The sequence below is a fragment of the Antedon mediterranea genome, chromosome 1 (genome assembly GCF_964355755.1).
Source record: "Antedon mediterranea chromosome 1, ecAntMedi1.1, whole genome shotgun sequence".
NCBI classification, from domain to species: domain Eukaryota; kingdom Metazoa; phylum Echinodermata; class Crinoidea; order Comatulida; family Antedonidae; genus Antedon; species Antedon mediterranea.
This window is the reverse complement of record NC_092670.1, coordinates 2209732-2232985: the sequence shown is the minus strand read 5'-3', so window position 1 is coordinate 2232985 and position 23254 is coordinate 2209732. Positions and strand designations below refer to the sequence as shown.

Here is a 23254-nt window from a genome sequence, read left to right as displayed (position 1 = left end):
TATGAAGGTACTGTATGTTTAAAATCTGTTTTTAAATTTACGTTACAATAACATTATTAAAATACTACTATCTTTAAGAGGGCTTACCTTTTCAGTTTCAGAAATCGGGTTTGACTTCAGTATGATTATCATGGCCAATTCTTAACTCTCTTCCACCACACCACACTCAGTTCCCACAACAAGAACCAGAACAATGACGACCATGCTCAGCTCATTGTATGGTGGCTGCATATCTTTGTTCTGATTGGTTGTTTGATTAAAAATATGTGTAGTGTATTTTTTTTCTTCCCTAAATAATTTGTGATTTTCTTTGATAACATGTTTTTTTTTCTGTTAATGACATTTAAAAAAATAAAAATCTGTTCTATCCGAATAATTTATAAGTAGGCTATTGAGATGAGGCTCTGGTCTCCAGAACACTCCCCACAAACAAGGCATTTGGTGCAAGCTTGTATTCGATCTGGACAGTAATTTTAAAGCTCTGTCTACCCCATCAAGTTTGACAAAAACAGTGTGATGTGCCCAAATATGGTAGTGATTTGCCCAAATATGGTAGTGATGATGTCCATATATGGGCACATCACATTTTTTTTCACATAAAATTAAATTTGTAGTGTAGACATTCGTAATTATTTGTGAAGTCACACAGAGGAACTATTTTAATTGGTATTGCGCTAAAAGTATGCTTTGATATCCAATAGTAAAACATATCCATATTAGTATTATTCCATGTGTCACCCATTCAAATAAGTACTTTGTTGTAATTATTAATTACTTCTATATAGTCATTATCCAACATGAGAACAAAATAAATGATGGAAACTATCCAAAGAGACTTTGTCAAAATCATTTTATTATCTTCACTTCATAGCAAATTACATTGTTTTGAACATGTCAATATATTTTTCATTTTATAATCTCTTAAATTTAGAAATTGTATTTATAATAATGGACGGAACACTTTTTTTGGTATTTATACCACAAACAAATTAAATAAAATGGACAGAATAGTTGACACCCACAAACAGAATCAAATGGAATCCATAAATTGATTTGATGACAAAAAGAGGCCCCGCTATTTTTAATCCAAGACTAATCCTTTGCTAAAGCTCTGTCTACACTATCAAACTAGTTTGACAAAAAAAAGTGTGATGTGCTTAAATATGGTGGTGATATGACATCATCGTGTCCATATATGGGCACATCACATTTTTTTGTCACATAAAGTTTGATAGTGTAGACAGAGCTTAACACAATGCAATTCTAAAGCTTTTATGCAAGAAGATTGCATATTAATTCCAATGCAAGTAAAATTAGTAGTTTGTTTTGCCATTTTGGTAAAATACCTAAAAATAATATTTTATTTTATATATATTATATATAGTTATTACATTTATCTATTGGCACAAATACAAAAAAGGTTGTTAAAAATAGATAACAAATATGGACGGAAAGCACTGATAAATGGATGTATTGTTTATTTTACAATGCATAGTATAGAATTTAACTTTAAAATAAAAATATAAACATATTTAGTGAATGCTTTGAAAACCAATGTCTTTGAGTGGTGGCTTTAGCTCTATATACACATTGAATTAGTATAATACAATAGGTATAGTTGAAAACATTTGAATTATAAACTTTATTTTATTCATTTGAAAATACAGTAAACTTTCCAATTGTTAAGTTGCACTCAATTTTGCAAAAAGATGATGTTTAATTTAAATTAAATTTTCAATAAACAATCAAATATATAATAATAAATATACTAGATAGTATACTAGAGGATGTTCTGTTTACCTGGACTTGTTCCCAAATGTTTCCCATAACAAGGCATGGTAGTATATGAACATTAAAATAACACAGAGTTTTATGAATTAGGTAACTTTTAGTCACAAAAGTTTTAAAACATTTTTGTAAAGGAATGAAAACCTACGAAGACAGTAGAAGAGCAACACCAGCAAGAACCCATTTTGAAGCCTTCTCTTTGGACTTCAAGTTGAAAGTCCAAACAAATGTCGGTCCTCGTATCTTAGTCTTGTACACTGGACACTCATAAATGTTTCTCGTCTCTTGCTTATCAACAGGGATAGCCCGGATAAAGATTACTGGCATCGCAGGGGTGAGTTCCTTCAAACGCGCATCGGCTATCATACCCGTTTGAATATCCCATCGTGCACCTTCCATGAACAAGCCATGTACGTAAGCGCCCTCACGAGGTGCGCTGCTGAAATCTTCCTTATTCTTTTTCGTCACGTCACATTGTAAACACATCTTGTCTAGAGGCCATTCATTCTTGCGTGCCATCGACTGCATAATGGCTGTCAGGAACGACTGAGGGTTGAAGAAGCCTGCAAGCCAGACTACATTTGGTAATGCAAAGTCTGACGTCCAGCTTTCAAGCTCTTTGATACGTAGTAGTAGATCAGTATACCATTGACCTAGGCCAAATAAGCTAGGGTAGGCACGTTTCATCCATGAGGCTGGTACCTGATCAAGGTACAGAGCATTGCTGAGATCTTCCATATCTGCAGTGATTGTCAGTTCACCCTATAACACAAATTAAAATAACAATTAAAACAACTTTAGCTCCTCCTGGATGAAGAAGAAAACTACAACATAAATATAAGGCAAAGGTTATTTTGAGTAAACCAATACAAAACCAGTTACTGTGCTAAAAATGATGCAGTACCTTTTTAAAATTATAAAGTCTTACAATTGTTGGGTGAATTTTTCATCTTGGAATTAAAACTGGTATTGGCAGTAGCCATCAAGGAAAACATTAAGCATTACAAGGTTTAGGGCACAAGCTTTAAATTAAGAATTCCCATTCAAAACTGTCGCAACCAAGGTAATTATAAGACAATGATAATATTTACCTTAAGTCCAAGATCAAGTTCCTTAAGTGTGCGTCTAATCTCATTGGTCAACGTATTCATACGTTCACATTCTTGGAAGGCAACCACAACATATGGTGATCTTTCCTCAACCTTTGCTGCCAGTTCCATGATGTTGAACTCTTCTGGTAACTTCTCAATGATCTCATCTAGTAAAGATTTTATCTGTAGAGAAAAAAAGTCATTCAAAAGAAAACCAGAAGAAAATGTATGCATGCCATAAATAAGCAAAGCAATTTAACTTGATTACAGTATTCAGCAGAAAAAAAATAAATGACTTTTCTAAGAATGAAAAATGACACTGAAGTGTTTGCTTTCCAATATAAGGTTCCTAGATTCTAATCCATTTTGTTACAACACTAGGGTTAATCCTTAGTTTACAAATAATGTTGAATTTAAGTGACAACAAAACAATCACCTTTTCCTCTCTGCTACTAGCGCCCCCACCGCCTCCGCTACTGTCTCTCGGCTGCATCTCCAGTACTGTCTTGAACAAGTTATCTGATGTAGTTGTAAGGAATCCAATTTCTGCGTTAGGATGAAGTCCGTACAGATATGGACTTTCCGCTGGGAGCATCTCGTCAATGTAAGTGTGATATGCTTTGTAGTCTGAGTTACCAGGCACTGGGAAACCAGGGGCGAGGTACAATTCACCGTCAAGCTGCAAAGATATTGAATAGATGTAATAATTAGTTGTTATGATTCAGGGATGTAATACAAAACATGAAATACATAGAATGATCATGATGCTGTACTATTAAAAAAGATATATTTTCTGTATTTGTAAATTTTGACTTGACAAGGCTATGGCATTGATGACAGAAAAAATAGACATCACATAAGAGCATTCCAAAAGTTGACTGGAAGAGTAATAAGATATATTTTGACGGAATCTTACCATATCAACATGCATATACACTTCAAGATAAGTTTGGCAGAGTCTCCTGTCCCAGTCATCTGTGATGTGACCTCCGTACATGATTTCACCAAAGAGATAACGTAGATCTTCCCATGGGACCTGTAACAAGCACACAAAAAATTAAACCAATCTGTCAATTAGGATGCATAGAAGTAAGTTTCTTAGTAATATATAGTTTCTTAGTAATATAAATAATACTGTAGTTTCTTACATATTTACTCTTTATTGCTGAATAATAACTTTAAACAAATATAAAAAAAATAGGATAAATATGTTTTGCCTTTTAGTGCTTTAAGCAAATGCACCCATTAAATCATGAATTAGAATTACAACAATTAAAGATCAGTTTATTTAGATAAAGATATGACAGTTACAATAGGTTCAATAAAAGATTTTTACAAACCTTAGCATTTGCTTCAAGATAATTATAGAGTACATTGACAGAGATTGTCAAGTCTCCAGTGTTGTATGGATAGACTCTGTTCCAGCCCTGTGGTCCAAACTTACGACGCTCTGCGACGACTGCATGGAAGTAACAGAGGGCAAAGAGAATGCTCTTGAACTCTGCCTCACGGGAGCACATCTCAAGTGTATCCTGCAATTGATAATTTTATGATAAAAATGTGGCATAAACCATTAATCCTAAAGGGGTGTACTAATTTTTTAGTCAGTTTGTTTGTCAGTTTATTCAGGTAAGTGTTTAATTCTCTATTTTGTTTTATAGATAATATTTTTACACACAAAAATAAAGTTGCTTGTACAGTAAAGCAGATTCTGGTTTGGACAATTTTATTAATCGCAAGGGGTGTTTAATTATACAAACATAATGATGTTGAGATATGAGAAAAAAAAATTACCTGATTAAAGTTGTCAAGAGCCTTATGTAGATTTGCGTGCATGCCAGTTGGCGGTTCGTTTGTGATCTTGATGGAAGACTCCAATATACCTTGAGGTATGATGTGCGACTCTGGTGTGCCCGAGGGCTCAGCACTCATGAACACTCTGTAATCTTTATGACTACCATAGCTGTATGCTTCCAGCTTCTTTTCTAATGTCGAAAGCCATTTGGCAACCAAATGGATGTTCTGTGTATAATAACAGTGATGTAAAAATATGTCAAAATAAGTATGTGACAGTCACATCCTGATTGTCACCAAAAATTCAGATCAGTGTCAAAGATACTGTAAAAAAATATATAACTGCATTGAAACAAATATAAAGATACCTTACCTGTAAAATGACCCAATGGCCTTCTTTAGCTGCCAAATCCATACACTGTTCAGCCACGATTTCCTGACCTTGACCCAAAGACACATTGTGAAAGTTACCCTGGTCAAATGTCCAGCCAATCTTCTTACCCAACGCTTCCACGTCCTTCAACGGGTCAACACCAGGGGATAGAATAAAGAAGACAGGTGTTTCTGGACCGGTTTCTTCAAATGATTTGGAAAACTCAACAGCACGATTTTCTGTGTACTGAGCACCAAGTTTCTCTTCAATGAAGTTACTAAAATGAATCAAATATCAACTTATTACTTTAAAAAATTAAAATTTATAAAACAATGTAAATTTATAATTGAATTAAGATATGATATATTTCATTAAAAAAACTTAACACCATACCTGACAGCGTATGTCATCCTGTCTGGTCGGAGCGCCCTCATCATACATAGCTTCTGTAGCGATGACTTGTTCTTCCATTCTTGTGGGAACTTCTCCTTCTCTGGGCATTCACTCTCTACAAATTTCTTCCAACGTTTTGCAGAACCTTCAATGTCACGATCCAAGTTTCGGAATTCTTCCATACCAGACAGGGACTGAAGAGAATTAGGATTAAAGTCAAATCAGGCAACTAAATATGTACAATACGATACTATTTATTCATTTTAACAATGAGGTGCAAATGAGATTTGATTGCTTGGTTTACATTTTGATTTACATACAATTATACAATGAATACAAAAAAGAGAGAAAAAAAAGAGATCTTAACTTGCTACTAAATACGTGAATAAAATTACAAAGAGATTTCCTAAAATTCATCAACACTACTTTTTTTTTTTTTTTTTTTTTTTTATTCAGTATATTACACAGAGGCGCCTTACAAGATGGAACCATCTTAGCTTCAAGGCGCCTCAGATTAACAAATACAACATTTTAAAACGACTAACAGAAACATCAATTAAATCTTCCAGAATTAACAAGAAATTGTTGTACATAATAAAATAATAAAGCATTTTCACAATTCGAAAGAAGATCGGAACCAAAAATAAAAATTTCACTTAAAAATGTAAAATTAAATGTTAAAGAAAAATCCTGGGCTAAGATATCCTCAATAATTGAGTTAGCGCTTACAAGTAGAATATCTCTTTGTGTATTATAATTAGGGCAGTAACATACTACACTACACCATCAACACTACTTTATCACCATAAACTTAAAATGATTAGTATTAGCAAAAAATAAATAGAGAATATAGTGGCATACCTTGATTGCACCCCAAGAGTTGTTTGAAAGGAAGTCAACTGGACTGGTGACATTCATTTGTGATGGGAATCTTAGCAGGAACTCCAGCTCCAATGGGTTGATCTCTTTCTTCATCAATAACACCTATATTAAATAATAATATTATAGTTACAAAGACATTATTACTTTTAATATGAAAAAGTTGAACAAGTGATGGCTACAAGGAACATTAAAAATGTGGATTTTTGTCAGAATTTTTTCTGATACAGAACATAATAACACGAGAACTGGCACAACAGATAGTTTTATTAGCCCACAGCTGTACTTTCATTTAAAAAACACCTTATTGATATCAACTATCTATTTGTATTTTTCTTTGAAATAGTAAGGTTTGGTACCATGAGATTAAACATAAATGGGAAATTGGATGAAAACAAAACATAATCTACACACCTGGAAGGCGACTTGAGCAGTGAAAATAAGTTTGTCTTGTTCAAAGAGACCACGAGATGTGTACATGAACACAGAGTATGTGATGAAATCAATCAGGTTTCCAACACGTTGCTTTACTTCCTCAGCAGGCTCAGCTTTGCTGATGGCATGTGCGAACACAACACTGAAAGCCTGCAAAAAAGACAATTAAATAATGAGATCAGGAGCCTTAGATAGTAATGCAGCATTGTGCGAACACAACATTAAAAGCCTGAAAGAAAGAACACATTAAAGAATTAGACTTTTACTTAAAGCATGCATAGAGATATTAGTTCACTATAACATCTATATGCTTAAAGTGTAAGTGTTGTCAGGAGTCTTGGATAGTAGTGCTGCTTTGATAATAAGACAGATTTTGGTATGATTTGAACTCATGACCATGGCATTGTAAGCAATGAGCTAAATAATCACAAACACAATAATCCTCAAAATGCTACGTTTCAATACACTTTTTTAAACATTTCAACTGTATAAAATATAAATCTTATCAAATTATAAGGTTTACAGATTCAATTCTTTCTATATGACACTACATCCTTGTTTGAGATACTTGCTTTGTGTAAATAATTTCCAACTTATATAGAACAAAACAACTACAAAATTCTATTACCTTAAGAGAGAATTGATACATTGGATTGATCCTGTTAAGATCGTTCAGAATGAAGTAGAGGAGAGATGCTCTTGCAGCAGCAGGTCTGTAGTGTTCTCTTGCTTCGTTGATTTGCACTTCTGTTGTTTTCGCTTCCGTCACCTTCACCTCGATCTCCGCTGCAGTTCGTTTGGTTGTTTCCAGATTCTCCACTAGAGCTGTATCTCCAAGGAAGTTGCCTTCTGCAGATGACAGTCGGGAGAGGAGATTGTCTTCAAGCTCTTTGAGGACAATCTTGAAGTCGTTCTGTTGCTTCGTCAAATCCAACTAACAATTTGGAGAAAAAATACATCAATCAACTGTGTGTGTTTGTCCTGTGCCATTAGATGTGATGGGTGAAACCATATACCTTGCACCTTGAGACATATTTAACTGTAAGGTTTGGTTTTACACTAGACTGGCTCTAACAGGTTGATTCAAGGTTTACTATGCAGTAGAAAGCATCAATATTTATAATATTATTCTTCTCAAATTCTTTATAGAATGACAATAGCAAATTTTCTAGACTATCTCTAACAAAGTATTTGAGATTGTGTCAGTTGGTTTGAGTACTACAAGTAAGCTTAATTATTTTCAACCAGTGTTCTTATACCTTAAGAGCTTCAAGATCTGGTCTTTCTTGCGCAACAACCTGTGCCAACAACTGGTCTTCAAGACCGTCTCTTGTGACAGTGAAGTTGATCAGTGTTGTTTGGGCTTGCATCTCTGGTTTGTAATGAGGATTAGCTAGCTTAGTCTGTAAGATTAGACGGAACTCTGGGTTGTACTCAACCTCTTTGTCACCAATCTTGATGTATCTATAATTTATAAACAAATAAAGTATTTTTTTATATTTCAGTGCAACTCTTTCCTTCTAAAAGATTCTCCTTTTTTAGCTGTTGGTATTATCCAAACTGGAATGAAGATGCTGCAAGTTGATGATGTATTATCTATTTCTGATGAGACTAACACGTTTATTTATATAATAAAGTAATTGGTCTGACAGGAATAACGTTAATCTAAAAACATTTTATATTGATTTCTTGATAAATCTCTTACCTTCCTTTCTTGATAGTATTTCTTCCCAATAGAGGATCCAGTACAGGATCCACACTCTCCATCATATTCTCAATCAGCACCGTATCTCCATTCGATATTCCTTGCTCAATCGTGTCCAGATAACCACGCTGACCAAGTCGCACGACTCGTAGACCGTCTCCGTACTTGCTCTTGATCCATTTGATACCCTGTAGCTGTGGGTCAACCATTAAAGGCCAGCGTTCACAGTTGGTCAAAATGGTTGCGTTTTCTGTTGACATGCGATCACTTGGCAGACCTTCGTTGTTCCAAAGAGCAACAGCAGCATCGTCTGTAAGGAGTGACAATGGATCTATCCCTTCAGTTATTGGAATAGGAACCTAGAATAAATAATATATATAATTGTTAGTTAGTAGTATTAGTAATATTATATTTAATACATTTTTATTTTTTGAAAGACAGACATTTAGTTAAATGTTACTGAAAGATAGCAAATATGAATTTTTTGTAGACCTTAGGTCACAGGTGCTCACTTTTTAAAATGGTGCCCCTTCATGCACATATTATAAACTATACTGTCAATATCTTTTGTACATAGCACATACCTTTTGGCTCTTTAGGAATGGCAACCACATCTTCTCAATGAGATCAATACGGTAAGATTTACTGAAACATCCCATGTACGACACAAAGCCGGTTGTCAACAGCACATCACCAGCTGGAAAAAGAAACAAGATTAACAAGTTAGATGAAAGAATGATGTTTTACTCATAAATGAATATTTTTATTAAAATTGAAAAGAAACGTGAAATGTAAGCAAAGACTGGAAATATAATATAACAAGACAAGCTCCAACAAGATAAACCAATTACAAAAGGGAGAGTGAGAGGGTTAAAAAAAAATGGGGAAAGTTAATTTAATTACTTACGAAGAGTTTTTTCCTGCTCTTTAAATCCTGCTACAGCCTCAGCCCAACGGACATTCTCAGAGGCTAGGCCACCAACAAGCCTGTTAGCTAACGTGATGGTTCTAGCAGTGGACTCTGCTTCTTGCTGGCACTTCAACTTGGCGGATGTTGCTTCCTCAAAATCAGCTGTTAATTTAGCCAAGTTAGCATCCAATTCCTAACATTAAATGATAATTACAATGCTTGTTATTATTAAGATGTACTGAATCATCTAATATTTAAAAACTTAATATTGATACTTGTTGGGTGTTGGATAAAAACAGTGGATTTACAAACTTTGATATTATAGTATAATATTTCTGATCAAATGTTACAGCAATTTTAAAGACTTTGATAACAAAATGATGATATTGTATGTTGAATGATATTATAGAAAATGATACGAAAATGAAAAATAAATAAGTCTATGTACACTTTGGTTAATAATCGCTCTGATTGTTGTTAAGTGCGTTATGTCGCATGATGTTCAGCGTTCGTGATGATTATTATATAAGTTTTACCTTAATTGTGTTTTTAAGTGTATATTTTGTTATTAGCCTGTCATTGTTGCTTTGCACTGTTGGTTGTGGGAATATATCAAACTTACAGCAATCTTAGCCGTGATAATAGCCAGTTTGTCTTGCGCAGCAGTCAACTCAGCATTAGCCTTGTTCAATGCATTTCTTTTTGGTTCCACATCGCAGAACACATTGTAGAACGTAACAATGTTTACTGCCCATGAGCAGAGACCAGCTGCCGCGGCAGACTTTGACTTGATGAGGTCAGGCTTAAACTCAGGGTTGTTGAGATACTCTTGTACAGCTTTTAACGAGCCATCAGGAATGTTTTCTTTATCATAGTTTAATAGAGAATCCAAGAAACCATCAACCTAAATGTATATAAAAGTGTTTTTAATTTCTAAACTACTATACATACAATTGAAGGCAGACAATTCAAACAGGATCTGGAATAAGCGAAAAGCGAAAAACATATGGTGATGATAATAATAATAATAGTGATACAATTATACAGTAAAAAAATATCGTGAAAAAATATTAAGAAACCAAATCAACCGAATAATTTTTATTGGATTCAAAATTTTACATAAAAAGCCAGTAAAAGTTAACATCTTTGGATATACAACCCAACATGTGAAAAATACACTGATCTGAATTATGAAATGCTTTAAAAAGAAAGTTTATTTGTTCAAAACAAGTCAAGACAATTGTATGAATTGTTTAATTGAAATGCCACACGCAAATGCACTGGAGCTTCAATCGGTTCAGAATTGTAAATATATATTAAAAATATAAATCAATCAAACAACATAGTGAAATGTGTAACTTTACTGACAAGTACAGTAGCAAAAAATGTGCAATAAAATTGTAGAAAGAAATGAATGAAGAAAAAAGCTTTTAAAGAATGTAAGAACATACTTCTCCATACTTAAGAATCCAAGAGAGAAAATAATAATTAAAGAAGTTAGATTTATTATTGATGGAAAACTGTTGTATATTTTTATCTGTTTCTTATTATTATAAATATATATATATATATTATTATTTTCAAATCTACAACCACAAACCCCTATATAATATAATTATCATGTTTTTTTAGTGAAAAAAATATTTTACCTTTTGCATCATGGATTTAGCGGCTTTCCAGCCACGGTCTTTTGGTACTTTGCCATTTGGAGCGAGGAGACACATAACAGCTGCTGTGACCATAAGTACAGCTGATGGGGGTGTAGCAAAAGACTTCAGCTCAGTGAGGTTGTTCTAAAAATAGACAAAGGATGATTATTGATGGATACTGCCATTCTAACATATTTTATATGTATTTGTATTTCGGTCTTCTAACACGATTAAGTTCACTTTTGGCAATCCTATGTGTTTTGCTTACATTGGATATATTTTTGTATTTTTCTGTAATATTTGTTGTGCCAAAATTGAATAAATCAAATATAATAGCTTTTTCTAACACAGAAACAAGATTCAGTCAATGTACCTTATTGAGGGTGTTAAGAGCCTCTTGTGCTGCAATGAGGGCAGGTTCCGCTTTGGCAAGATCAGTTTCACATTCTTTAGCTTTCTTGCCGACTTCCTCCGCAATCACTGCTACCTTCTTCTCTTCCTCAGCAGCCATCACCTTCTCTTTGCTCACCTTTTCTGTCTCAATACCAACTACCTGGATTAGTTTGTCAGCATCCTCATTCTTCTGAGTAAGTTCAACTTCTTGAGAGGCTAACTTGGCTTTCAGGTCATCCACCTAATTGAAAATTAATTAAAGAACCAGTATAAATTACCAAAATACAATATTCCCTTTTACCTCTCATTTTAAAACAAGAGCTAAAATACTAAAAAAACTGGAATCACAGATGGGAAATGGCATGTTCTTCATCTGAAGAGAAAGAAGCTTGCAAGCCAAATTAAACAAGTAAAATACCTGCTGTGCTGTACTCTGTAGTTTGGTTAAGCCATTTTCCAGACGTTCCATCTTGGCAGTCAGTTCAAGACTCTTGACCGTCAGTAAACTCTGGTACAACTTGATCTGTTCAAGGAAACTCTTAGGTGTTGTGTAGTTATACCGTCTCTCATTCTGCAGGTACATTTTGCTTGTCTCGTTTACGCTTGTGTGTACATACGACATGAACTGTGCCACTGATAATTTGATATCTCTCTGAAGAAAACATATCAATAAATGACATCATATATCACATCAAAAACAACAACATTATATTTATTATTTTAATATAATGATCAGCTAAAAGTTTAAGTCAGGTCCAGTCTACAGTCACCATACAGAAAGACTACTTCTATGAATGGGTGGCTAGTTCGCGTCTAGTTGATCATACTCAGTACGGTTTCATACGTTTTATATATATTTATTAATTCATTTTAGGTCTAAATTAAAAAACTTTGATGCTAATCACTGATGTTGGGAAACTCTACAGTTTTTTTGTGTCACAAACATGCTTTATTGAGGAAAGAGACTTTCTTACTTACCGGTAGTAACTCAATTTCTTCAAGGAATCTCTGACTGACAGACACCAGAGCCTCTTCTGGCCACTCATGGAACCAATCGATACATGTGGAGTTGACAACTGCAGGGAACTTACGGCTTCTAACACGAAGAGTGTTACCAACGGGTGAAAAGCACAACACAACCTACAAAAAGAAAAATAAATGATATTACACATTCTGACATATTCATATTATCCTTATTATCGTAATAACTTGGCCATAATTAGTTGATGTAAAAGAACCAGACATGTGTAATCTATCTTCTCTCATCTTACTTTCAATTGCTTTCTGAGCCTCTCAATGAAGAACTTCCAGCAGTTTTCTCTTGTGTCTTGCAAACCAGTAGACTTCACTTCATTCCTTACACCACCAATGATATTCTCAACTTCATCATCTGGAAACAGATCTGGAATCTCACCAGATGCCAAGAGATCGTTGATCAAGACCAAGAAGATCTCATCTGCTACCTGTGCATCTGTCATCAAGAACATGGTGCCAACTCCTTTCATACCAGCTTTCAGACATTGGGCAGCCAAGTCAACCTGAAACGATCAACATAATATGTTATAATTATAATTCACATAACTACACCACTACAGGTGTTAATTGTAAGGTTTGATTTACCTGGAAATGATCAAAATAAATAATAATCTTTTTGGTTCAAAAAATGATGTGCTTTTGTTTTTATCCTGTTTTTGTTTGGTGGTCACTTTAATTGGTAGTCGCGTTTATGTGTGTCACCATTAAATTAGAGCAGAATTGTACCCCAGTGTTTGAAATAAAAAATTAGTAAAATTTACCTTAAGATCAGGTATTCCATAACCTTTCTTCAGTGTAATCTGGAAAACATCTAAACTACTGATGTACGCTGCAAGACGAGCCAAACTCTGCTTACCACTGCCACCAACACCAACCAGCAGAGCGTTGCCACGAGGAGACTCCAGTATACGATTGATACGACAGCTAAAAAATAAAAATTCAGCAATTACGCCATGGATGTAGTTATGTTTGCGGTACACCATGTGTTTCCAAAAGAAGAATTATGCCATATACCAACATTTCTTTCACAGTCACTCTATTTTAATTTTTTTACTACAATATGTACTGAATTTTATCTAAAAGAATATTTTATTTGTTGTATTTGACTATTAAAACACAGGCCTTCTACTCAACAGAGATACATTATTTAAAACACCATGTAACTTACACATGCTGCATGGCATCTTCAAACAGCACAAGGTTCATGACAGCATTGATTTCATTGTAGCTATCCAGTGCTTCCATAAGGATCTTGCTAAGCTCTTCCCAGCCAGCAACACCAAGGTATTTTGGATCCCCAATTCCTGACGCAAAATGGCAGAAGATGTTTGGCTTTTTTGTAAAAGTTTCTTCATCAACATCCTAAAAGAAAAATATTAAAATGATAAGAAAACATAAATTATATAACATACTGTATTACCAATAATAACGAACGAACCCACTTTTTGCCTGAAGTGCCCTTTTCAACTAGAGATCAGCAGCAGAAATAATAGTAAATAGGCCTAACAAGCCTTAATTGTGACAATTTTTCCCATTTTGTTAAAAAACGAATCCCCTATAAAAATCCTGGCTACGAGCTTGAATTGTGTAGTAAGATAGTAATTAAGCCAATGTCAATCACACAACAAAAAATAGCTTAATGTGCCAAGGGGTTACAAAAACCCCACATAAGCTTCTGTTGCTGATTTAGGTGTCTCACCAGAAAAAACATAAAAAACATTGAAATCAAAAACGAAATGTAGTTCCTATATGTTTAAAATAATTGTTTAAAATGTCTTTAAATAATTATTGTTTCTAAAATTAAAAATTCTTGGTAATTATTTAATTTGAATACTAACCTCAAAGTACTTTTTGCCAAAATCTACTAATGTTTTCTGGAATGTTTCAATGTCTTTCTCATCAATCATTTTGTCGCCATACACACGATCTGACTCATGCATCCAAAGACGAATAAGATCACTTGGCGTCTTCAAGCACTCAGGACTAGAGAATAACAAACCCTAAATATATGCAAAATGAAACAAATAACAAAATATAATAATGGTCATGTTAATTATTCTGATCTTATATGACTTCAAAAACAAATATAAAGCTCTGTCTACACTATCAAACTTTATGTGACAAAAAGATGGACATGATGATGTTGTATCACTACCATATTTAAGCATATCACTACCAAATTTGGGCACATCACACTTTTTTAGTCAAACAAGTTTGATAGTGTAGACTGAGCCTAATAAATGCTGAAATAATATAGCAATATTCCAAAAGAGAAAAAACATAGTCACTATACAGTGTTTTTAAGGCTGTTTACAGCATACAAAACTATTGACAAAAAAAAAATGAACGTAAAAGAACAAATTGAATACCTGAAAGATGTTTGAGAGATCTCTAAGATTAAAGATGTAATGAAACTTGACGGCTGTTGGTAGGAAGGCACTGGTGATCTTCTTGTGCAGATCAAGAGCTGCCGTCACGACTGTAAGACTCATCTTCTGAATGTTAGTGGTGCACCCTGTCAGGCTCAGATGTTGGCTGAAGATACTGTTGTATATAGTGGTGAGAGCATCGTGACCAGGGAAGCTAAGAGCAAACACACAGAAGTGTCGCTGAAGTCTGGAATTGATGGTGAAGCTTCCAGATGTTGGGTTCATGCAAGAGATGTATTGACAGTTGTGGATCTCTTTCAGACTTAGCTTTACTCTGTCATACCAATGTCTGTAATCCATGTGCTGACGTATCAAAGTATGGGGTTGTACTGTGCCATACGTATCAACCTGTTTATTAAGATTTTGTATTTCATTAATAGCGATTTATTTTATATTTTCTCCTTGTATCGTGTTTGATTAATTTGTATTATATTTTGTAAAATCTTTTGCCTGAATATATAATAACAATAACTGCAGATAGTTATATTACAGAATAAACATAAAATATTATATTTTGGTGATTAGCCAATAATTAGGATTTTAAACGTTAAATGAAATAAAAAGTTACCTCTGGCATGTTCATGTCATCAATGAAGTAGACAAGCTTCTTAGTTCCTGGAGGACCATAGTTACGTCCAGCTTTCTTCTCCAATGGTTTCTCCAAAACACCTAATTATAAATGACAATTAAGTTAAGTCTTTCGTGCTTGCATTGTGTGACATAATGAATACAAAACCATGGACAACATACATTGTAATCGACTTTTCTCTTCATCAAGTCACAATGTTTAATGTTGACTAGAATAAAAATAATGATTTTATTCTCATCTCACAAGGGGTTATACAAACATTCGTAGAGAAATTTAAGTTTTCTTTTCTAAAATTGATTTCCATTTTTAGTGTATATTTTCTCTATTTATAATTTTGATTTTGTCTTTACTTTGTCATGTTTGTTATAATATTTCCAATTACTGAACCACTTTAAAAATCAGTGCACTAGTACTGAAAGTGTCTGCAGACTAAAGAAGGAATGAAATGTTAAATAAAACTTACGTTGCAACATTTCAGAGGTTGTGTAGTAATTGAATGGTACATTAGCAACCATGTAGTCTTCAGACAGTGAGTTTAGTTTATCTCCAACGAGTACGCTCTTGCCAAGACCGGCATTACCAACTAGCATGACTGGACGGCCATTGGCCATTAACAGATCAACGAAGAACCGTACACGTGTTGTTTCTGCTGTGTGCACAAGGACAGCCTAACAATTTGAAATGAGATAAGTTTAATGTAGAGTTTGAAGTTTTTAGTGTGGCCAATAGAGCCAAATGAGGCAATGGTAACGCATTTATTTTTTCCGGCCTGAACTTTCTATTAAGTTTGTACTAATCATGTACGCAAATCATGTAGGCAATGGTACATGAGCAGAAGTATTGATACATACATAACACATTTATTATTACTAAACAAGGCCTACTTTCCAAATATTTGTAGAGGAAGGTCTAACATGAAATGAATAGTATGCTGTATAAGAAAAGTGGACCGTTACCTGTAGGGGCATCTCCTGATCAAGCTCAAAGACTGGAACTCTTTCAGACCAGTGCAAGAACTTTTTGGAATCCCGATCGATGTAATAATCAAAGACAGTTCCCTGGCTGGGGAATTTAATGGTCTTGAACTCAGTGACCCACCACTTGCTGAACTCTACCCGATAGTCCACCAGCTGATCTTGGAACATGGCACCACCAAACGCCCAGATGGAAGCAAACACAAAGTAAAGTTCGTAAAGTTCTTTTGGACAGTCTGGAGGTGTGTTTTCAGGTGTTAGGAGGCATTCTAGAAGGTAGCATAACATTTGTACCATACTTTGTTCTGAAAGGATAAAAATAGTGTGGTAAAAAATAAAAGACAATTTATCTCTTTTCATAAGTGCAAGAACACAACTGAAGTAGTGTAGTAACTGTGGTAGAACAATCTTGACATGATCAATAATATTTATGGCTGTTGTGGGTCAGTGAAGGGTGCTTGGCTGCTGTGGGACAGTGAAGAACGCAATTCATATTGTTCAGCTCTTTCTCAAAATGCAAAATTGTATTTGAAAATAAAATCACTAATGAGAGCGAGTAATCTGTGTGGTTACCTGGAATAGGAATAATCTTCTTAAATCGCACACGCATGGTTTCTAGCATTGCAGGTAAGTACTTGTCAAACAAAATGGTAAGGTTCGCTCTCTCTGACTGCACTTCTCTTGTGTCTATCCAGCTTGTAACAACGCTGAAGAAAAAAAGAAGCGTGAAATTTTATACAATAGCTACTTCAATATATACTATTATTTTTGTACACTTCTAAGCACTAGCTATCAAAGATGTATATGCAACAAGTCTTACGGATTCCAGCCGAGATCAGAGGCATTGATGTACAGAATACCAGCTCGAGATACAGTGGCTGGGGTAGCAGTTTTCAGATGACTAATTTCAAACAATAGACGCATACTGGGTGTTAATGGAATACGTTCATTACTGGCCAATGTTAGCACCTATACAAAGAAAAACAGTTTAATTATTTGAATTCGCAATGTTGAAAAATCATCACACAAAGAAATGTTCTAGCTCCGCAGTGTTATTTTAACACTACTACTTGTTTAACAATACTGTTCCAGTCATAGGACAAGAATTATTTTTGAAAGCATCTTAACATTTTATTAGAACAATGTGTATGGTAATTGATCAAGTATTAATCTGTAAGCTTTAATAAGCATTTACTGCTTAATTATGGTAAACATTCAATAAACAAGTGAAGAAGACTCACCTTGTTGTCATCCATGACGGTGTTAAGTGACTCAATCCACATAGGATCAATGTCACCATCTAACACGATCCATTTGGGTCCATCATGTGAGATGTTACTCATGTCTCGCATGATGGTGGAAAACAGACCATCTTTCCATTCTCGTGTTGCTGGGTTGATGATACCAAACAGTTCATCGTTTGTAACAGCTTTTGGGTTGAGGTCGATGAAGACAGGTTTGCGTTTCAGATTTGCATATGTTTTATTTAATACTTTCAATACCTGTGAACCAGAAAAAAAGAATGTTGTAAGAAAGCAGTAAATGTGAATTTTGTTCTTAACATTAGATTTGCATATGTTTTATTTAATACTTTCAATACATGTGAAAGAATTTTCGTCTTAAAAACTACCTCAAAATTAGAATTTTAGTGCGATACAGTCTTTAGTGTCTTTCACACCTGTTCCGGCATGGCACCAGAAAATCCACTCAAACGTCAATGTTTTGTTTTAAAACGAAACATTGATGTTCGATTCGCCGGACCGGAACCGTGCCGGAACAGGTGTGAAAGACACTTTATACCAGAGTTAAAGTATGAATGCTTTTACCTGTGTTTTACCGGTTCCTGCATTACCAATGACAAATACAGAATGCCTAACTGCAAGTAATTCCTCCAACTGCACAACTTTTAACACAAAGTTATCTTCTGCTTGTAGTTTCAGATCGATGGTAGACTGTTTCACAACCTTCTCAAAGTTCAAGTCTCTCTTACGTGGCACATCCAACGATGGGAAAAGATCGCCAATCAATCCCATAAATACTGGCATGTCATCGGTAACGATCTTGGGGATGTTGAAATCACGAAGCGCCCTCATTAGCACCTGGTCTTCTGGACGCTGCTTGTCGCTTCTCTTCAGTGAACCGGCAACGACCAATACAGATTTAATTGCACGTAACCCCCAATCATAATGATCCTGAAATCAAGTGTCATTAAGTTATTAATAGTAAAGGTAAGTCTTGTATTCATTTACTGAACACAGGGTAATGAGCTGTTAAGAGCTCATTATTCTAAACCTTAGCATTATTTGGTAGGGTGGCCAGTTCCGTTCCACGCCACCTTTTTTACAGCTGAGTAGACTCGGGTTCACATTCATACAAAGTTTAGCTAATTTCTAACCTGTTTTGATAACAACTCTTTACAGAGGGTGTAGAGTGTAATGAATTTCCTCGCCAGTAGCCTAGCATCAAGGAAACCTTCAGCCACCAACATGATCTCACAAATCAGTTCAAAATCTGGAACCACCATAGCACATGGCCTAAAAAACAAAACAAACCATTATTAAGGTGATCCAAACTAGTATAATTTATAGCTTCTGATATGTTGCTGATTAACATATACACCAATTCTATTTTTCTGGTTTGTGTGCAATGTTTTAGTTCTTTGCATCTAAGGATCCAAGGAAAATAAGTGGTTAAATTTTCTTGGACTTCCTATGTAATCGAGGCCTGTTCTTTTCTGTTTTACAATATTATTGTTTAAAACTCTTGATTACTGAATAATAAACTTTATTCAACTACCTAAAGAGCGCTTTCAGATTCTCTGGCAGTTCAGTCCTGCCGGCATAACCCGGATTCATAGTGATAAATATTCCAACAGTGGGAACCAAGTTGATCTCTTCTCCCATGAAATTAAAACGTTTCTTTTTATCCCGAATTGCATCCTGGACACACTTGACCTAAAAATGATCAAATTAAAATGAAATTAGTATAATTGAACAGGTGATATCTACTGAGTAAGTTCTGAATTTCTAATAACCATTTACTTTAGAAAACCATTTCAGGACCCAAGTGTAAATACAGGACCCAAGTGTAAATAAGGACATTTTTCTTGGCTATCCTTGTGATCAAGCTCTGTTCAAAATGTTTTTCTATTTATGTTTTATTTTGATACTTATGTACAGTATTTTAATTGACCTTGATTGCTTAATAAAGAAACTCAAACTCAAAATTCTACTAAGGTCACAGAGCTATTCCATAGTCTTACCTGTACAGCCACAACAGACAATACTTCTACAGAGATTCTGTTGAACTCATCAAAGCAACCCCAAGCACCAGTTTGAGACAAACCTTTATAGATGTTACCACAAGACTAGAAAACAAATCAAACAAGTTTTATTTTCAAAATCCTGATTTCATTAATATATGTATATATATATTGCATGATAAAACAAAATTAATTTCATAAAAAATTATACCATCATTAAACATTGAGGATATTATCACTTAAGCTCTGTCTACACTATCAAACTAGTTTGACAAAAAAGTGTGATGTGCACAATTATGGTAGTGATATGCTTAAATATGGTAGTGATATGACATCATTATGTCCATATATGGGCACGTTTTGATAGTGAAGTTTGATAGTGTAGACTTTACCTTATAGTCCATTTGTTCAGAGCAGTTGAATACATAGACCATGATTCCAAGTGCCCGACCTAAATCTTTGGTTGTTTCTGTTTTACCGGTTCCAGCAGGACCAGCTGGAGCACCACTCATTGTTAAATGCAGCGATTGGGTGAGGGTAATATAGCACCTGCAATAAAAAAATTACTATTAGCCATCTCGTTTTTTAAAAATGCAGTGATTCCTCCAAAGACTACACAATCATATGCAATACTCTCTTTGTGTTGAATAACGAACTATAAAACGTACCTATCAGTTAGTGGAGTGATAACAAGCCTAGCGGTGTTCCCGAGATACTCATACGAGTACCTAAATTGAGCGTCACAGATGTTAGCATAACACTGCTTACGTTCATCATCCCATCGATGACGTAACTGACTGAGCCACTGGAACGCTTGAGCGCTATCGATCTTCATTGCAATCAGTTTTGCAACCACATCACGTGCGTGCACGTCGATGGTACAGATGGTCATGATCTTTTGGCGGTCACCTGGTGTCAGATTGCCGATCAACATCGTGATCAAAGTGTTGAGTTGTGTAACCTAAAAAGTCATACAAATATAATATTAATAATTTGATTGGTAAAAACCTTTCATAATTATACGAAGATACAATGACAATGATCAGGTATGTGTGTAAGTTAGACACCTTCCTCTCATCTATGTCATCAGCTGAAATACTTCACATTTATTGCTTCATCCTTCAGATAGGACATTACGCTGTCGGTTATGTATGCATAAAAGACACAAATTTCAATGCTGTTCTTGCAATAGTTATTTTGCTTGTTAATAGGACTCCATTGGAAAAAGCTGTTTCAGCAGTATGCGTATCCTGGTATGTTCTCTCAATGGTTATTGTAAATACAAAATAAAACCAACAAAAACACACAACAAGGACTCTTATTTACGGCATGTTATAAGTATTCATAACTATAATTACACTGCTACATCACCTGTTTCTTATTGTATTCCTTAAGAGCATTTTCATGACCTTCTTCCAGCCTGCCAAATGCAATTCCAACTTCTGTTGTCCACCAGATCTGTGTGGTAGCCAGTGCAACCTGCGCTGCATAATCATACAGCCAGTACTCTCTTGGCTTCTCTTCATACGCTACAACGGCCTCATTGAATGTTAAACGAACCGTCTGACGCATCGCGTCTTGAAGTTTGTTCAACCATGCTTCAACCTAAAAAAGTATTTTAATTTATGAGCCAAAAATGTAAAAAATGAACAAACAGCACCTTGAATACTTTGGGCTGAAGATCAGACTTTTTAAATTCAGGGTTCTGGGTCTGAACACACCAACTTTGTTAAGTAAAATTCATATTGAGCATCTGGTGTCTGAGATAAATAATAGGAGGCTTTTGGTTTACGTCGACCGACAATCCAACTATGTGGTGTTAATACATTAATCGCATGCAGGGATATTGGGAAATGTTTCTCACTCTCCACCTTGACACAGTTTTGATTGATTGACCTGACCTAGTTCGGTCGTCGCAAACAAAAGCTTATTATCGATAGCAATAGTGTATGTTATTACAGATTTTATTTTCACTTACCTGACCAGTACACTCGCATGGTTGAGTGAATTCTGCGTATTCACCTTCCTTACTGTACATTCCAAGAGCAGTCTTGGTGTCGTTGCCCTCATCATCTTGCTCAAACTTCAGCTTAGCCATGTTGTCAAACAGTTTGGACAAGTGACGTTGAACCTAAAATTAAACAATGTAGCTTAGTATAATATGAGTATGACATTCTTAAGCCCTGTCTACACTATCAAACTAGTTTGACAAATATGTGCCCAAATATGGTAATGATGCTTAAATATGGTAGTGATATGACATCATCATGTCTATATATACAGTATGGGCACATCACATTTTTTTGATAAAGTTTGGCTTCACTTAGCAATCCAAGTACCAGACATTTCTATTGGGTAAAAAGAGTGCAGGTGAATTGGGAAATTAGCTTACAATGACATCAAGGAGTGACTTTGGGTACTGTCTATCCTAAAAACAAAAGGAAATAGCACTTACAGTAGATGGATTGTTTCCGTTTGAGAGAATATCCAAAAGATCAGCAGATGATACGAAGTAGAAACGTGGAAACGCTAGTCGTTTGGTTTCAAGATATTCAGCTAAAGCCTTTTCACACAATGATAATCTGAAAAAAATGTCAGGTATATTAACATCATAATAATAAATAAAAATTGTCATTTTCATTGCCTCCTTTTTTTACACAATCACTATTACAAGCACTATCTTTGATGTTATTTCTTATACTCTAGCAATTGTGGAACCAGACAGAAATGCATTCTTCATTTTCTTTTGTTTTCTTTTACACCCTCACCACAGACTGTAACAATATGTATCTTACCTTGACTGGATATCCTCCAGTTTGTCAAACAGGCCTGGTTTATTTGTTGCTTCTACTACATTTGGTGTTTTCTCAACATCAAACATAAGTTCCTGTATAATTAAAAGATTGAAATGTGACAGAAAAGATTAGGTAAAACATTGGTAAAAGCTAAACAGAAAACTAAACAAAGAAAAGCAGATTAAAAAAGAATAAAATTAAATGATTGCAAGAGACTAAAAAAGAGAGTTACCTTCACATCAGTATCAATACCATCAAAACGCTTGGAATCCTCTGGCAACTGGTTACGAATATCTTCAGAACCAATGAAGATACTCTCCAGATGTGACCATGTTCTCTGCACTTCAAACCAGATGCTGATGACAGAGTCTGCTGTGGAGAGCTTTTTCTGCCAGGTGGAGACTTCTTCCAAGAAGTGAGCAATGTACTTGGACGTCATCAAGTTTTGAAGTTGTACCTGAAGTATGAAGTGATTGTAAGATGTGTATGTAGCCAAATGGTTTAGGAAATTGTCTGTGAAGTTAGAAATTTTGGTCTATCCAAAGGCTTTCCATTTACAGCATTGAATGTGTTGTACAAATAGCCATATAGTAGGTCCACTAACAACGTATTTATATTATTTCATACGCATATAAAAATGAGTATCTTGCCAATTACAGGATGGACAAACTATTTTATAAATATAAACTCCAGAGAAATTGAGGCAAGCCATTATGACTCTATATTTCAACCTGAGTTTGTTCATCTACAGAAATGTGCA

General features: G+C 34.8%; 1 protein-coding gene across 1 annotated transcript in view; it reads right to left on the bottom strand.

Moving 5' to 3' along the window:
• Positions 1-862: 862 nt before the first annotated feature.
• Positions 863-23254, bottom strand: part of LOC140053105 (dynein beta chain, ciliary-like) — a 33917-nt gene continuing 11525 nt past the window's right edge. Inside the window, exons 19-60 of the mRNA XM_072098472.1 lie at positions 22727-22951; positions 22495-22586; positions 22155-22281; positions 21678-21830; positions 21071-21304; positions 20368-20660; positions 20092-20248; positions 19700-19804; positions 19234-19391; positions 18833-18971; positions 18264-18629; positions 17679-17939; positions 17258-17406; positions 17011-17144; positions 16420-16742; positions 15927-16131; positions 15443-15543; positions 14815-15222; positions 14284-14445; positions 13614-13807; positions 13207-13369; positions 12682-12948; positions 12389-12550; positions 11829-12062; positions 11391-11651; positions 11018-11161; positions 9991-10272; positions 9366-9561; positions 9043-9155; positions 8459-8817; positions 8013-8217; positions 7382-7687; positions 6733-6903; positions 6301-6423; positions 5440-5633; positions 5047-5323; positions 4674-4901; positions 4220-4411; positions 3796-3915; positions 3316-3558; positions 2880-3062; positions 863-2550 (exon numbers count right to left, since the gene is read on the bottom strand). Of these exons, the coding sequence (XP_071954573.1) occupies positions 1933-2550; positions 2880-3062; positions 3316-3558; positions 3796-3915; positions 4220-4411; positions 4674-4901; positions 5047-5323; positions 5440-5633; positions 6301-6423; positions 6733-6903; positions 7382-7687; positions 8013-8217; positions 8459-8817; positions 9043-9155; positions 9366-9561; positions 9991-10272; positions 11018-11161; positions 11391-11651; positions 11829-12062; positions 12389-12550; positions 12682-12948; positions 13207-13369; positions 13614-13807; positions 14284-14445; positions 14815-15222; positions 15443-15543; positions 15927-16131; positions 16420-16742; positions 17011-17144; positions 17258-17406; positions 17679-17939; positions 18264-18629; positions 18833-18971; positions 19234-19391; positions 19700-19804; positions 20092-20248; positions 20368-20660; positions 21071-21304; positions 21678-21830; positions 22155-22281; positions 22495-22586; positions 22727-22951 (9027 nt within the window). The 3' untranslated portion in view covers positions 863-1932. The remainder of the gene's footprint in view (positions 2551-2879; positions 3063-3315; positions 3559-3795; positions 3916-4219; positions 4412-4673; positions 4902-5046; positions 5324-5439; positions 5634-6300; positions 6424-6732; positions 6904-7381; positions 7688-8012; positions 8218-8458; positions 8818-9042; positions 9156-9365; positions 9562-9990; positions 10273-11017; positions 11162-11390; positions 11652-11828; positions 12063-12388; positions 12551-12681; positions 12949-13206; positions 13370-13613; positions 13808-14283; positions 14446-14814; positions 15223-15442; positions 15544-15926; positions 16132-16419; positions 16743-17010; positions 17145-17257; positions 17407-17678; positions 17940-18263; positions 18630-18832; positions 18972-19233; positions 19392-19699; positions 19805-20091; positions 20249-20367; positions 20661-21070; positions 21305-21677; positions 21831-22154; positions 22282-22494; positions 22587-22726; positions 22952-23254) is intronic.